The 17608-nt window shown below is 39.7% G+C and overlaps 1 protein-coding gene across 1 annotated transcript in view; it reads left to right on the forward strand.

Annotated features, from left to right (window-relative positions):
• ZNRF2 (zinc and ring finger 2) overlaps positions 1-17608 on the forward strand; it is an 82500-nt gene that overhangs the window by 36056 nt on the left and 28836 nt on the right. The window contains exon 2 of the mRNA XM_049785311.1: positions 13925-14020. Within this exon, the coding sequence (XP_049641268.1) occupies positions 13925-14020 (96 nt within the window). The remainder of the gene's footprint in view (positions 1-13924; positions 14021-17608) is intronic.

Raw genomic sequence — 17608 nt, forward strand, 5'->3', positions numbered from 1 at the left:
CTGGAGTTTCAGTATTTTATACTTTTCATGTGTCGCAAAGCATTCTTTATCTCCCTCCTGTAATTCCAGCTATTTACGTTGTACAATGGCTCTTAATTCTTTGGCTGTACAAAAGCAGGGACTAGATCAAATTTTAGCCATGGACCAATAATTGGTCAATACCAGAATTATCCCAGTTGCAATTTATATATAATAAATTATTAAGATAAATAGCAAATAACTTGTAAGATAGTTCTTTCATTTCCAAGGAATTCCAAATACTTGAATTGTAATGCTATTATTTGATCTTTTCATGTGGAATTGAGGTGGGGGGGGAGTTGAGATAGGAATGTAAGCAGCAACAAACTCAGTATAGCTAGGGAAATTGTTTATACAAAGTGGAATCCCCCCTGAAGAATTTTATCTTTAAGAAGGTAATTAACATGCCATTGAGAAGTAATTTTCAGAGGTCAGCTCCTCTGGGAAAGTAAATTGGTGACTTTCATTAGACTAAATACAAATGTGTTCAGATGAAATTGGGGCCTGGAAATATGGCTCAGTGGTAAAACATAGGCCTGGAATATGTGAGATCTGGGTTCCAGTAAAATAAAGGTAGGGGAAGAGAGAGTGCTGGGAATTGACCTTTATTGGGGCTGGAGCAATAGCACAGCAGTAGGGCATTTGCATTGCACATGGCCGACCTGGGTCAAACTTGAATACGATTCCCAGCATTCCTTATGGTCCCCTGAGCTTGCTAGGACCAATTTCTGAGCATAGAGCCACGAGTAACCCAGAGCACTGCCAGGTGTGGCCCCCCAAAGCGCCCCCAAAATAATTTTTTTCAGTTAAACATTATGGTTTACAAAATTGCTCATAGTAGGTATTTCTGGCATTCAGTGTTCCCAATGCCAATCCCACCACCCTCTACCATTGTCTCCAGTTTCCCTCCCCCAAGACTCCCCTCTGGAAGGTATGCATAATTTACTTTAAATTGCTTGTTACAAAGAAATGCTAATGGAATTACTAGAAAAAAAAAACCTTCATTAGAAGAAAATTTGTGGGAGAGATAGCACAGCAGCGTTTGCCTTGCAAGCAGCTGACCCAGTACCTAAGGTGGTTGATTCGAATGCTGTGTCTCTCATGGTCCCCCGTGCCAGCCAGGAGCGATTTCTGAGCAGATAGCCAGGACTAATCCCTGAGCACCGCCAGGTGTGGCCCAAAAACCAAAAAAAAAAAGGAAGAAAATTTGTGAAAATTGTCATATCTCAAAATGGGATCATTAAATCATTTAATAAGTTATTGCTGTTTGTTGTTATTTGTTGTTGTTGGTTTTGTTTATTGAGCTTAGGTGGCCTCTTTGATTATTTCACATCTACTTTGGTGCATTCCTCCTGGAATGCCAATATTGAAAAATATCGAGGTGTCTAGTGGCTACATATGTGGCTGTGTGCTTCAGGACTTTGAGGATCTGTGGGGCTGGCACGGTAGTGGCTGTGGTTCATGGGCATTGCTGATGTGGTTTACCAGAACTTCCAGAAATACAGAGACACACAGAGGTAGGAGGTTATGGCCCCAAAAGAACCCAGAAATCTCAGCCTCCAAACTGGCTTACCTGGAGAATTTGGTGATTGGCCTCTGCAGAGATCAGTAGAAAAGTGGTGTAGTTGGGCCATTGGTGGCAGTGGCTGTGAGGTGTACATGCATGCAGCTGTGAGGCACTCCAGTTTGATCAGCTGCAAGACCCGGGTATTCATGAGTTTTCTCTACTTGGCCTGCCTCTCTTTTGAGATTTCAACGAGTGGTGCTGTCTGATGGACAGAAATGGCAGTGACTGTGGATTCCAATCTTTTGATTCTTTAGTGTGTGTGTGTGTGTGCTTTTTGTGTGCTTGTATATATGTGTGTGTGTATGTGTGTATGTTAGGGTTACATCTGGCAGTGCTCAGGGGTTACTACTGGCTCTTCACTCAGAAATCACTCTTTGAAGGCTCTGAGGGACCATAGGGGATACTGGGGATCAAACCCAGTTTGACTGGGCGCAGGTATAATGCCTGCATGCTGTGCTATTGTTCCTGCCCCTGATTCTTAATAAAATTTAATTAAACAGCAAAGAATTAAATTACGCGTGTATTATATTAGGAAATGCTGTTATCATAGAGTCTAGTTAGTATATAACATAGTGGTTAAAATTTTAGCAAGTAGAAAAATATGGATTTTTGGTAGGTTCCCAGCTGCTTCAATTCAATTTTATCTCGCCAACAAAATGGCTTTATTCAGAAACAAAGGAAATTTGGGAAATGATAGTTTTACTGCAAGACAAATATGCACTTCCTAACGATCAAAATTAGTAGCTCCCTATAGCTTTTGAAAACTGCTCTGGAGGTCTTTTTCTCACTGGGGCAAGAGAAGTGACATCATTTCCTGCCAAGGAAATGCTAGGCATGCTGGGTTTGCTGATTTGATTCACACAATTGCAATAGGATTTTTATGTATTGTCTTTTATTTAAATGGGGTTTCTAAAAGTTTTAGTATGTGTATCTAATCTTCATAATTATTATTCATCTTTGGTCCTAAAGTTTTATATAGTTGACAGCACCAAAATACTGTTAACAAAAATTCAATAATTTGAAATCCCCATTTACCGAAAGAACTTTAAATAAAATTTGATCAGATTTGATGATACATTGTTATCTAAAAATGATTGGTAAATAATGTCATGTGTAACAGACTTGTATGAATTTTCAAATTAATATTATAACATCAATAAATCTTCATCATCATAAGGGAAAAAGTGCTAAATAACGAAAGTGGTATTTAAGTTACATTTCTTTGTTGTTTTGTTTTGTTTTGTTTTTGGATCAGGGGTTGCTCAGGGGTTACTCCTGGCTCTGCACTCAGAAGTCACTCCTGCAGGCTTAGGGGAACCATATGGGATTCGGGGAATCGTCTGTCCTGTGTTGGCCATGTGCAAGGCAAATGCCCTACTGCTATGCTATCTCTCTGGTCCCACATTACTTTGTTTTGATAGATTTTTTATACTCTCTTCTCATTTTGAGTTAGCCAATAACTTAGCCAATTAGGAAATGTTGTAAGTGAAAGATGCAGCTAAATTTCACAAATATCTTTTAATCTAACTCTAAATCTTAAGATATATATTATATACTGTGTCATGAGGGCCAACGCCTTTTTCCTTTCAATCTTTTTTTTTTGTTGTTGTTGTTTTCAACTACTAGACATTTTTTGGCTAGTATTGAGTACAGCTAGAGGGAGGAAATGAAGTTGTGGAAGAGAATTGTTGCTTTATGTTCTATTTTTCCTTCCTGTTTCCTCTTCAGCACTTGTTTGCCATTCAGTGTCTCTAACCCTTCTGCCTTCTTAGCTGAGTCTGAATTTTTCTTATTTTGCTCCTTTGTCTTAAGTCCCTATTCTTGGGGAACACTGTCATTAAGAATTCAATTCTGGGGCCGGGAAGGTGGCGCTAGAGGTAAGGTGTCTGCCTTACAAGCGCTAGCGTAGGACGGACCGCGGTTCGATCCCCCGGCGTCCCATATGGTCTCCCCAAGCCAGGGGCGATTTCTGAGCTCATAGCCCGGAGTAACCCCTGAGCGTCAAATGGGTGTGGCCCAAAAACCAAAAAAAAAAAAAAAAAAAAAAAAGAATTCAATTCTATGTGACTGAATGGGATCATTAGATTAGATGCATTTGATAGGGTTAAATGATAAAAGATGTTCTTCTTGGAAGCAAAATGTACTTAAAAGTTCTATGATTTTTTTTAAATTAAGTATTCTAAGAATATAATGTAGAAATTTCACCCTGCTTTTATTTGGTTGATCATCAGTTATGGAAAACTTATACATAATTATTTAAGGGTAGCATGTATGTTTTCCCTAAAACATCAAAAGAAAAGCTATTGGCTATCAAATAACCTCCAGGTTTACATCAGGGACGTGAGAGATCTCTGCATTTTTATCCTAATCTGTCATTTCTATCCTTACTTGTTAGAAAATATTCCTTAATAAAATTTTGTTGTCTTTGGGGCCAGAGAGATAGCACAGCGGTAGGGTGTTTGCTTTACATGCAGCCGATTCAGGGTGGACAGTGGTTCGAATCCTGGAATCCCATATGGTCCTCTGTGCCTGCCAGGAGTGATTTCTGAGTGCAGAGCTAGGAGTAACCCCTGAGCATTAGCAGGTGTGATCCAAATAACAAAAACTAAAAAATATTATTTATTGTTGTTGCCTTTGATGTAGGTTTATTCAAATACTTGGCAGTGTACTAAAATCTTATTTTAATGGATATATATGGAGAGATGGGGTGGGGTAGAGGGAAACAGGAACATTGTGAGTCATGCTTTTCAAATGTTACTTATTTAGAATGGCCGTTGCTGATCTGAGTACAAGGAGAGAATTTGTGGAGCAAGAAGACCAATCTTTAAATTTAGGAAAAATGTGTAGATAGAGAGGGATAGACGTAGTTGTTCCCTTGCTCAAGAAATACTTACTGAATGTCTGCTTCGACCTGTGCTTTGAAGAAACTCATGATGTAAAACCAAATGAAGATATACTTTAAATATGAACTCAGTAGAATACCTTGGATATTTGGTATTACTGGAAAGCCTTATAAGAGTTTGACATAAGCTCCATGAGAACTGTAATGGAGGGAAATTTGGTCTGGTAAAAAAATATTTTTTTTGTTTTTGGGTCACACTCAAAAAAAGTAGTGCCTGGGGTTACTCATGGCTCTGCACTCAGAAATCACTCCTGGCAGGTTCAGGATACTGGCATACTGGAAATTGAACCTGGGTTGAACCTGGGTCTGTCCAGGGTCAGCAGCATGCAAGGCAAATGCTGTACCACTATGCTATCACTCCGGTCTTCCTTTGGCTTTTTTTTTTTTTTTTTTTTTTTTGGTTTTTGGGTCACACTTGGCAGTGCTCAGGGGTTACTCCTGGCTCTACACTCAGAAATAGCTCCTGGCAGGCTCGGGGGACCATATAGGATGCCAGGATTCAAACCACCATCCTTCTGCATGCAAGGCAAACACCTTACCTCCGTGCTATCTCTCTGAGCCCCCTCCTTTAGCTTTTTAAAACATTTAAGAGCTTCAGTACAAGTCAACTGAACCTTTAGTGTACTATGTACTAGTTTTGGAGTCACTCTGCTATGTTGAGACAAGAAATAAATTATTGGGGCAAGAGAGATAGCATGGAGGTAAGGCATTTGCCTTGTATGCAGAAGGACGGTGGTTCGTATCCTGGCATCCCATATGGTCCCCAAGCCTGCCAGGAGCATAGAGCCAGGAGGAACCCCTGCCAGGTGTGACCCAAAAAACAAAAACATAAAAAGAAAACGTCTACTTTACAGAGCAAACTTGTGGGCTGTACCCAGTTTGATCCTTTGTTAGTAGAATTTATTGTTTCTTGGACATTCTGCATATTTTCTCCTTCCTGCATTTGAAAGGAATTAGAAGTGTGCATATTTAGAAGCAAAGTGTCTTGGGACATTAAACTTACTTGAGAATAAGTTATGAGCTCTAGCTCAGAATGGACTATTTATTTATTCAGCGTCTTCCTGCAAGTCCATGATTGTAAAAGTTATTAGCTATCGCGGTTAGAGTTTATTGTATATTCTTTAACTCCTCTAGTTGTTTAAATTTAATTTCTTGTTGATTTTGGTCTTCATCTAGAACCAGGGCAGAATGAACATGATGCTTACTCCATGTGCTGAATATCTAAGCTGGTGGCTTGAATGAGAGGCTGTGATTCAGGGTAATGTTCGGTCTAGTACGTGTCTTCTTGGAGCAGTTGCCAGTCCTGTCCCCTGTCTGCTGCTTCCTGCCCAGCTGGGAACTCCAGAAAGGGGCTGTTGTCCTGTTTATGAAATGAAACGGACACTCTGAGCTATTGAAGCTCAGACCTAGTTCCACAGGGACCTTTCCTTATTAGTGCATTTGACGTGTCGAATTGCCCCTCCACTTCCCACACACTGACAGCCCCACAGTGAAAGGGTGATGGGATCTTTGGTAGGTTTCCCACCTCTGTTGGCTGGGAAGTGTGTTCACTTAACAGAGGCTCCAGGTAGCTCTTCTCCCCTTGTGTAGGATTAAGACCCAGGAGACCTGGGCTAGAAAGGGGCCTTCATGTGATCATGCTGGAACCTTATTTTCTAGAACTGTGAGAAGTCAATGTGCCCTTTAAAACTGTTTCTGGTGGGAGCAGTAACCATAGCACACAGGAAGGGCCTTTGCTTTGCACATGTCTGACCCAGATTCAATCCCATTTGGTCCCCCGGCCTGCCAGAGTAACTCATGGGTGCCACTGGGTATGATCCAAAAACGAACAAAGAAAAAACCCAATTAAAATAACTGTTTCTGGTGGTTTGGGTTAATGCAGCCTTGAAAGGGTAAAGACACATAGACTTACTTAGTCAACTTCCTAAAGCTGAGTCTGCTTAAGCCAAACATCTTGCTTTACCACATACGTAAGCCACATCCTCACATCCCACGAGCCTGAATTGCTAAGTCAGGTCCACTGTGGTAGAAATTAGTTGTGCTCTCATTTTGAAGAACCAGTGGCTGCCTCTGCCCGCCCCTTTCAGCAGTTTAAGAAGAAACATTTAGGGGTCTCAAACTCTCGGCTGCAAATGGCTCTCCATACAACATTTTGTGGCCCTGCCCTAGAGGAATCTTCTTTTGTTTTGTTTTGTTTTAGTTGTTTGGGTCACACCCCCCAATGTTCAAGGCTTACTCCTGACTTTGCACTCAAGGATCACCCCGACTTTGCCTCCTGCGGCCCCCAGGTAAATTGAGTTTGAGACCCCTCTGTACCTTATATGCTATTATTGTTATGTAAAATGGATTTCTTGTTTTGTTTTTGTTTTGGGGTCACACCCAGCAGTGGCGGCTTTCAGGAGTTACTCTTGGCTCTACACTCAAGTCGCTCCTGACAGCTCAGGGGACCATATGGGATGCTGGAATTCGAACTGGGATCTGTCCTGTGCCTTACAGCTGTGCTATCGCTCAGCCTCTAAGATGGATTTCTTTCTTTTTTTTCTTAGTTTTGATTTTGGACTACACCCGGTGAGCTCTCTGGGGTTACTCCTGGCTATGCGCTCAGAAATTGCTCCTGGCTTGGGGGACCACCCGGGGGATCGAACTGCGGCCTGTCCTAGGCTAGCACAGGCAAGGTAGATGCCTTATCACTTGCAGCACTGCTCCAATCCCAGATGGATTTCTTAATTGAGTCAAAGAGGAAAAACTAAGGATCCTCTCCCCGAACCATGCTGGGTGGCCTCCTGAAACCATTCCCAGGGTGTCTGACTAACAGACCAGAAGGTCAGTGTGTGGCCTGATGATGGGATGCTGCTTTTGTCCAGTGGTGCTGAATCTGCCAGGACCAGCCTGGTGGTCCTCAGAGGCCTCAGGACCAGAGATACTTGGGGTAGGAGAGGGACATGTTGTGCTGGGAACTAATTCCTTAGCCCCTGAATTTTGGGCTACATTTGCAGTGTTCAGGGGTTACTCCTGGCAGGCTCAGAGGTCCCAAAAGGGATACTAGGTATTGAATGCGGGTTGGCCACATGCGAGGCAAACGCCCTACCCACTGTGTTATTTCTCTGGTCCTGGAATTGTTTTCCTTTTTTTCTTTGTGGGATAGAGGGGTTGTGTGACATACCTGGTAGTGCTTAAATAATTTCAATCAGAAGGAATGGAGCTTCATCTAAAGCAAAATGTAGAGAAATTGTTTTGACTTTGAGGGAAACTTGGGGTACCAGCTTTGGGCAGACAACCATGGGGTAATACAATGTGTTATTTGAAAGATTGAGATGTGGAAAGTCCTATAATGTGGTGCTTATGTCTTTTTTTTTTTTCACCCCCCTCGCCTATGTCTTTAACCCCTGCAATTTATCTTGTTCCTTTTCACATTGGCATTGGTTGAAAGAATAGCCCCTTCTCGAACGAGACCCTATTTTCTAGCTAGCAGAACCGTCACAGCCAAGGGCTGCATTAATGTCCATGGCTTGTCTGCATTTGTCTGACATATGATCTGTTAGTAAATCTTTTCCTAAGACCTGCTATTTTCATTTGCACATTCAGATTATGGCTGTGGAAACATTTTTTTCCACCTTCAAAAACAGCAGAATGTTTACCTTACTTTTCTTGTCTATGTTTATCCAGCCCAGGTTAAGTGTCAATCTCTTTGTGCTTGAGTTAGGAGGAAACAAGTGTAGAAATAATTAAGCAGGGTTGAAATGTTGCATATGTGAAAAAGGACCCCTTTAAAGGCAAAGAACAAGGGTATCTATCACTTTTACTGACATTGGTACACTTTACTATATAGAGTAGATGCAGCAGGTAAATCTCAATTCTTCTTCTTTTTTTTTTTTTTTTGCTTCTCCCCACCCAAAATCTCAATTTTTTTTGTTGTTGTGGTTTTTGGGTCACACCCGGCAGTGCTCAGGGGTTACTCCTGGCTCCACGCTCAGAAATTGCTCCTGACAGGCACGGGGGACCATATGGGACGCCGGGATTCGAACTGATGACCTTCTGCATGAAAGGCAAACGCCTTACCTCCGTGCTATCTCTCTGGCCCCCAAAATCTCAATTCTTATAGGAAGTATTCTTTTAATTATTAAAGGCTACATTTTATTATTAAAATTTTAAGTAATTTTCAGCTGACTCGTTATTTTTAAGAACTCAGATGGTATGAACTGTCAAACTTTAAAAGGAACGATTCAATAAACAACAGGTATTATTGACTTTTCCAGTCAGTTTATATATATTATTTTAATCTTCGGTCCTCATCAGATTTCACTCTGTAGATAATAGGTTATTAGTGTTTTACAGGGAATAAATTACACCCATAGGGGTTAAATGTTTCTCTAGTTTCCAGGACTTTTCAGGTTTCAATCTAATTTTTGAAGCTAATAAAACAGATAGGTTCATAGGCAAGTAAATAATTGTTGCATGATATTGCAGCATAAGGAGTATTTTCTTTTTTTGTTTGTTTGTTTATTTAGACCACCCGGTGACACTCAGGACTATGCGCTCAGAAATCGCTCCTGGCTTGGGGAACCATATGGGATGCTGAGGGTTCGAACTGTAGTCTGTCCTAGGCTAGTGCTTGCAAGGTCTTGCCTCTAGCGCCACCGCTCTGGCCCCAGAAATATTTTCAAGTATGGAAGAAATAGGGGCCAGAGAGATAGTACAGTGAGCCAGACACTTGCCTTCTATGAGGCTGACCCAGGTTCGATCCCTGATACTCCTTTTGCTCCCCAAGATCACTAGGAGCGATCCCTGAGCACAGACACAGTCTGGCCCACATCTGTGGCCCACCTCCAGTCTGTGTTCTTATCCAGGAGAGCTCCTTTCTCATTCTTGATCTCTTTGATTTTCTTTGTTGAGAGACTCAGTTATCAGTTAGCCTTCTTGTTTTCAAATTATTGTCATCTCTGATTTTTCAAATGCCAGCTTTCCATGTCAGTTATGTTATCGCTATTTCTATTTCTGATTTTTTAGATGGTTTCTGTTTTTGTTGCAGGTTTATTGATACATTGATTCATTTATTGGCTGAACTAGTACAGCTCTTTTTACTAAGTTACTCTAAATTGTTTAATTGCCTACCTTTTTTTTTTTTGGAAAAAAGTAATTTATTTAAACACCATGGTTACAGAAATGTTTGTAGTTGGCGTCAGTCATAGAATGTACACCACTTTTCACCAGTGCTATTTCCCATCACAATGTCCCCTATTTCCCTCCCACCCCTGCCACCTGCCTGTCTCTGCCTTTCTCACTGTTATCGTCATGTCAGTGCAGTTAGTGCTCTGAATGTGCTCATTGCTCTTTGTAGCAAGCTTCCTGTCATGGGCTGGTCCTCTCAGCCCTTATCTCTTATTGTCTCTGGGTATTATTATAATAATGTCTTTTAACTTTCTTATATCCCACAGATGAGTGAGACTATCCTATGTCTCTCTCCCCCTCTAACTCATTTCACTCAGCACAACAGTTTCCATGTACATCCATGTGCAGGCAAATGTCAAGACTTCATTTTCCTAACTACTACATAATATTCCATTGCGTAGATTACTATAGTTTCTTTAGTCACTCATCAGTTGTTAGATACCTGGGATGTTTCCAGATTCTGGCTGGCTATTGTAAACTTCGTGGCAATGAAAATAGGAGTGCAAGGGCATTTTTGTATTTTGTTTTTGTGTTCCTAGGACTGATATTGCAAGATCATATGGGAGCTCAACTTCCAGTGTTTTGAAGAATATCTATATTGTTTTCCAGAAAGGTTGGACTAGATGGTGTTCACCAGTAGTGATTGAGAGTTCCTTTCTCCTACATCCACACCAGCACTGGTTGTTCTTGTTCTTTGTGATATGTGTCAGTCTCTGTGATGTAAGATGATACCTCCTCATTTTGATTTGCTTCTTCCTGATGACTCTAGATGTGGAACATTTTTTTTATATCCCTTTTGGCCATCTGTATTTCTTCTTTGAGAAAAAGTCTGTTCGTTTCTTCTCTCCATTTATTGATGGGGTTAGATGATTTTTCTTGTTAAGTTCTGTTAGTGCTGTGTATATCTTAGATATCTATTAGCCCCTTTTCAGATGGGTATTGGGTGAATAGTTTCTTCCCTTATGTGGGTAGTCTTTGTACCCTAGTCAAAGGAGAGGGTTAACTATCCTTTTATTGTTTTCTTTGAAGTGCAAAAGCTTCTCAGTTTAATGAGTCCCCTTTGATTATCTTTGCTTCTACTTGCTTGGACAGTGGAGTCTCCTTGAAGATGTCTTTAGTCTCAATGTCATGGAGTGTTTTGCCTATGTTTTCTTCTATATACTTTATAGTTTCAGGTCTGATATCAAAGTATTTAATCTGTTTCAATTTGACCAGTGTGCATGGTATTAGATAGAGGTCTGAGTTCACTTTTTTGCATGTGGCTGACCAGTTGTTCCAATACCACTTGTTGAAGAGGTTTTTCTTGCTCCATTTTGTGTTTCTTGCTCCTTTATGAAAGATTAATGATTGTATGTCTGGGGTCATTCTCTGAATACTCAAGTCTATTCCACTGATCTGAGGGTCTGTCTGTATTCCAATACCATACTATTTTAATGACTATTTGTAGTACAATTTAAAGTTGAGGAAAGTGATGCTTCCCATCTTCTTTCTCCGCTGGGTTGCTTTAGCAATTCATGGGCGTTTGTTTGTTTCCAGTGAATTTCAGAAGTGTTTGATCCACTTCTTTGAAATATATCATGGGCATTTTTGAAGGGATTGCATTAGATTTCTACAATGCTTTGGGGGGTATATTGCCATTTTAATGATGTTAATCTTCCCAATCCATGAGCAGAGTATATATCTCATTTCTATGTCCTTTTTTTTTCTTGGAGCAGTGTTTTGTAGCTTTCTTTGTCTTTCATCTATTCAGTTAATAGGTCTTTCACCTATTTAGTTAAGTTGACTCCAAGGTACTTGAGTTTCTGTGACACTACTGTGAATGGGAATTTTTTTAAATGTCCATTTCTTCTCTATCATTATTTGTGTATAAGAAGGCTGCTGAGTTTTTTTATGTTAATGTGAATTTTGTAGCCTGCCACTTTGCTATATATGAATCTGTTGTTTCTAGAAGCTTTTTGATAAAGTCTTTAGGGTTTTCTAAATATAATATGTCATCCGCAAGCAGTGAGAGCTTGAATTTTCCCTTTCCTATCAGGATGCCCTTGATATCTTTTTCTTGCCTGATTGTTATGGCAAACACTTTCAGTACTATTTTGATTAAGAATGGCGAGAGCAGGCACCCTTGCCTTGTGTCAGATCTTAGGTGAAAGGCTTTCTCCATTAGTATAATATTGGCTATGGGCTTGTGGTAAATGGCTTTGACTATATTAAGAAAAGTTCTTCCGTTCCCATCTTGCTGAGAATTTTTTTTTTTATCATGAATGAGTGTTGGACCTTATCAAATGCTTTCTTTCTCTGCATCTATTGATATGATCATATGGTTTTTAATTTTCCATTTGTTGAAGTGGTGTATTATGTTGATTGATTTACATGTGTTAAATCATCCTTGCATTCCTAGAATGAAACCTACTTGGTCATTTTGTATGACCTTCTTCATGAGGCGTTGGGTCCTATTTGGTAGGATTTTGTGGAGGATCTTTGCATCTGTGTTTATCAGGGATATTGGTCTGTAGTTTTCTTTTCTTTCTTGCTTTCTTTTTTTCTTTTTTTATTTTTTGCAGCATCTCTGTCTGCTTTTGGTATCGGGGTGATGTTAGCCTTGTAAAAACTATTTGGGAGTGTTTCTGATTCTTCCAGTTTCCTGGAAGAGCCTGAAAGGATTGGTAGTAGTAGGTCCTCTCAAAAAATTTGGAAGAATTAACTAGTAAATCCATCTGGGCCTGGGCTTTTGTTTTGAGGAATACTTTTGATTAACATTTTACTTTCCTCAATAGTGATGAGTCCTTATAAATTGCCTTAAAGAATCATAAAACTGTCTGAATACAATATTTCATATGATTAAGCACATTAAGAAATTTTTATGAGTTTGTTCTCTGCCCCTTCCCTTATCATGTTCCCTTCTCTCTGTCCCTTTTCTTATCTCCACCTTCCTACTCTAGACTACTAGTTTCTAACTCTGCTCCTTGTTACCTAAGGGCTTTATTCACTTTCTCCTGTGAGACCTGATGTGTCACTCGGGTGTGGATAGTTTCTAGTTTGGCAGTAGAGTCAAAGTAAAATTCTTAATCAGAAATTTTTGAGAGGCCAGAGTGTTATTACAATGATAAGCCGTTTGCCTTGCATTTGGTTGACCTGGGACAGACCCAGGTTCAACCCCCAGCATCCCATATGGTCCCTGAGCCTGCCAGGAGCATTTTCTGAGTGCAGAGCCCGAAGTGTGTGGCCCCCAAACAAACAAACAAAAAACAAAAATAAAAAAAGAGTTTAAAAAAAAAGAAAATTTTGAGTTCTTGCGTCAGTCGTCCTCTTCAGTGTTGCTGTTGTGGTGGGGGTTCCCACCACCACAGACTGTCTGGGGTTCAGAATACCCAGTGATATATGGTCAAACGGGACCAATTCCATGCCAGATCCTGGTGCACAGTTCTGGAGAGGCCCAGGCAGTGCCTAGAGAAGGTAAAGCGTGTATTTCCTTGCCACCCCTGAGCTAGCTCCCCACTTAGACCTAGTTTGGGCTTGGTTTGGTTTTTGGTCTTTGGACCACACTTGGTAATTACAGGATTACTCCTTGCCCTGCACTTCGGTATCATGCCTGGTGATACTGGGGCCGGGGGATCCTTGTGTGGGGTATTGGACCTGGGTGGTGGCCTTTCTAGTTTCCATCAGTTGTTTTTAAAGGCTGTTGTAGGAATCCAGCAAAGATATTCAAGTGTCAAGACTGAAAGTTCTGTTTGATGGCATTTTCTGCTTGCTTTCTGACTTGAATTGTGTTGTTTGGTAGAAAGAACGTTGGATGCTAGGAGTCAGAGTGTTGGCTGAGTTGTGCTGTTCATAAAAGATTTGTCTTTCTTCACCCAATAACATTTTAAATGGTTGATAGGGTAGAATGGTTTTAAAGGTCTTATTTAGCTATACAATGTTGTGATTCCAATGATACCATACTAATTCATAAAAATTAATTTCCACAAAGATGATACAGAATGCCCATCATAAATATAGGTTAAAATAAAGGAATTAGAAACAAGAGAATGGTTGGGCCTATACAGAAAAATATAGATATTTGGTAGTGAATAAACTCCTAATTTGAGCTTCTTTGAAGATAGATGGTCTTCATAAACTGATATAAGTTGGATATTATTGTCATAAACTCTTTTCTAAATTAAATTGCATATATAAGTAGAATTTTGCTTGAAATGTGGTTTGCTCTTTATAATTTTGTAGAAATATAGTTGAATATTTAGAATAACTTGGATTTCTTTTTCTTTTTTCAGGATTTAAGTGTCCTGTCTGCTCAAAATTTGTACCCTCAGATGAAATGGATTTGCATCTTGTGATGTGTTTAACAAAGCCACGAATAACCTATAATGGTAAGTACATACTTGGATATTTTAGCATTATCGTAGATTTTATGAAGTCCATGTTTCAAGTAAAATTTTGAAAGACCTCTTTGGCCATTTGTGTGGTCTGAAATTAACTGATATTTTTGTTAAATTTGATGTTTTAATTGTGCCATTTTTTTGACCCAAATTCTCAAATATTCTGAATCCTACAAGGTATTTTCTTTATTGTCTTTGTACATTTTGAGATATATATGAGGGAAAAAGTAATTGAGTTTTAATTTTAAAAATAATAAAATGGAGGTGAGTGAAAGAGTTTTCCCCTGAAATTTTATTAATCGAACAATGTCAAAAACATGATGAAAATATCTAGGTTTTTCAAGTGTAAATTTTGATTTGAAGAAGAATGACTTAGATCTATCAATAAACAGGGACAGCAATGGAAATGACTTCAGGAAATGTCCCTATAAGTATTGTGGTCAGAACTTGGCATGTAGCAGCAGTGACACAGATGGAGGCTGAGGCCTGCCAAGAGTCATTGATTTCTGGTGAAGATCTAATGATTAATTAGAGGTTGGTTCTGTTATCAGCCTGTTATTTACAAAGTAGCATATCTCCTTAGAAAACAGAAAAGTAAGGGAGAATTCAATAAGGAAAGGAACTGAAACAAAGCTAAACTACTTAAGCTTTTTTGAAGATTGATTTAGGAATCTTTCTCAAATAAGGCAAATGTTTCAGGCACATTCTCATTCATTTTTTTACCCTTTTGTTTTGAGGGCAAGCATCCTGACACTGCTCCTGGCAGTGTTAGGTGACCCTTGGCAGTGTGGGAGATGGAATCAGGGTTAGCCACCTGCTAGGCCTAACTCCAGTTCTCTCTTCCTCCCTTTCATGTACTAATGATTAAGTAAAAGCTTTCAGTGCATTTAACTCTGAATAGAAATGAGTTCTTTGACATCTCACTCATCTGTGAGATTTAAGAAAAATAAAAGATATGATTGTAATAATACCCAGAGACAGTAGAGTGAGGGCTGGAAGGACCAGCCCATGTTATGAAGCTTCCCACAAAGAGTGGTGAGTGCAGTTAGAGAAATAATTACTATCAAGACAATGGTAGTGAGTAAGAGAAATAGAATGCCTATCTTGAATAGAGGCTGGGGATGGGGGAGGAAGAAGATAATATGGAGGGGGGACACTACCATGCTCTCCATTTCTGTCCCCTGAGGAAGTTCTTGGAGGCAATTGAGGACTGATTCGACTCTGTTTTGGAGTGCTTGTCCTCCCAGACTTCGGTCCTACCAGCCCCACCAAGCACTGCCTTTAAACTCTAGTCCCTTTGGTCTTAGGCCTTTGCCAGGGAATTGTCCAAGCCAGATATATTTTCTCTGAGCCAGTGTTTGCTTGTAGACTTAGTATTCAGAACATTTCTTTTTTTTTCTACTATCTTTAAAAATAGTCTGTGTATTAATATTCAACAGTTTTTATGTTTTGATTAATGTTTCAAATTGTAAACAAGAGTTGATCTTCGGTACCCCCCTGCGTATAATGTATCTCATAAGATTCACCCCAGGTACGTTGAGGAGAGATTGATTGTAGCAGTTCATGCGTTTTATTTACTTGATGGTTATTGTAGGTGAATTTTCACTAAAACACGGGATTTCTTTTTTCTTTTTCTTTTTGTTTTTTTGGGCCACACCCAGTGATGCTCAGGGGTTACTCCTGGCTATGCGCTCAAAAGTCGCTCCTGGCTTGGGGGACCACATGGGACGCCGGAGGATTGAACCGCGGTCAGTCCTAGGCTAGAGCTGGCAAGGCAGGCACCTTATCTCTAGCGCCATGGCGCCGGCCCTTTTTTTTTTTTTTTTTTTTTAAGCTGAACAAAACTTTAATCTGTCTACGAACAGCTCCAACTGACAGGTCAGGATCATCTCTTGCAATAAACAACCCTGCCCCAGGTCATGAATCAGATTATATAGGGAGGTTCTACTTTTTGGTGATCTTTAAATTAAAATGATTGGCTATCGTACAGGGGTACCTTCCTATTGCTCCCTTGTGGTCTTTCCTGATAGGTGACCTGGTATGGCCAGGTAGCTTGGGGCGGTTAAAACAGGATTTCTGTTAATATTCTGGGATACTACATTTCAGTGAAGCATTGAATGAATGAAATTTTTTTGTATTGTAAGCTGATTTATGCTAAATTAAAGTCAGTAGAGAAGGTCAAACCCCTTTATTAATACTATATCATAGAACTTTCAAAGTAGTGTTGGTGGAGAGGTTGGCTGAAGAAAAGCAAAATTGTTCTTAAACCTACATAGAGGATTTTTAGAAAAATAATCTATACAAAGTGAATTGTAAAGAAAAATTTAAAATATGCAAGGAGTATATATATATATATATTTCAAGTCACAAAAATCAGTAATGAATAGGAATAATGTGAAAAGAAATACTGGGAACAAAATACAAATAGAAATAAATTCTTTAGACACTTAGAGCTTGGAATTAAAATCTAAAAAATGACATTTAAAACATTTCTGTGGACATGAATAAGTACACAGTTTTAATTCACCTGGATTCTGACACCTCTTCTGTCATTTAATAACAGTAAATTTGATCTTGGTATTTTCTTCTCCTGTAAATTTTAGGGTACAGTAATGTGCTTATCTTCATAGAGTTCCCATGAGACTCAAATGAGAATTTGCTGCTCAGTTTTTCATTGGTAGTGAGTACTAATGACATAAGACCTCCTTTGATTTTTAGAGGGAAGCATAGTATAAATACCATATTTTCTGTGCTGACAGTTCTAAAATTTTTCGTATTTTAGTTCAAAAACCCATAGTTGTTTAATTCCATATTTGAAATCTCAAGTCTTGCATGGCAGTAGTCTTCAATTTATGGAGAAATCTGAATATAAAGTCAAACTATTTAATCTTTATAAAATATATAGCTCCTCACATAATTCTGTATAAAAATAGAAATATTGGGGCTGGAGCAATAACACAGCGGTAAGGCATTAGTTTGCTTTGCACATGGCCAATACAGGATGGACCCCGCTTCAAATCTTGTCATCCCATATCGTCCCCCAAGCCTTCCAAGAGCGACTTCTGAGCACAGAGCCAGGAGTAACTCCTGAGCGCTGCCAGCTGTAATCCAAAAGCCAAAAAAAAAGGAGGGGGGGTGCGGAGAGATAGCATGGAGGTAAGGCGTTTGCCTTGCATGCAGAAGGACAGTGGTTCGCATCCCAGCATCCTGTATGGTCCCCTGAGCCTGCCAGGAGCGATTTCTGAGCATAGAGCCAGGAGTAACCCCTGAGCGATGCCGGTTTGACTCCCTCAAAAACCAAAAAAAAAAAAAAATCTAAAACTCAGATTATCCATGTGTTTGTTTGAGAAAATTTCTTTCTAGGTTGTTATAAATGAAGTCACACGTACTATTTATTTGTTTGTTTGTTTGTTCTTGGGCCACAGTAAGTAATGCCAGGACTGACTCCTGGCTCTTAGGGATGACTATGTTTGATGGTTGAGAGCAAACTCAGGTGGGCCACATGCAAGGCATTTGCCCTTCCTTCCCACTGTACTATCTCTCTAGCCCCTGTGAGAAGGAAGTCCTGCTAGTTCTCCA

This window comes from Suncus etruscus, chromosome 13 (genome assembly GCF_024139225.1).
Source record: "Suncus etruscus isolate mSunEtr1 chromosome 13, mSunEtr1.pri.cur, whole genome shotgun sequence".
NCBI lineage: Eukaryota > Metazoa > Chordata > Mammalia > Eulipotyphla > Soricidae > Suncus > Suncus etruscus.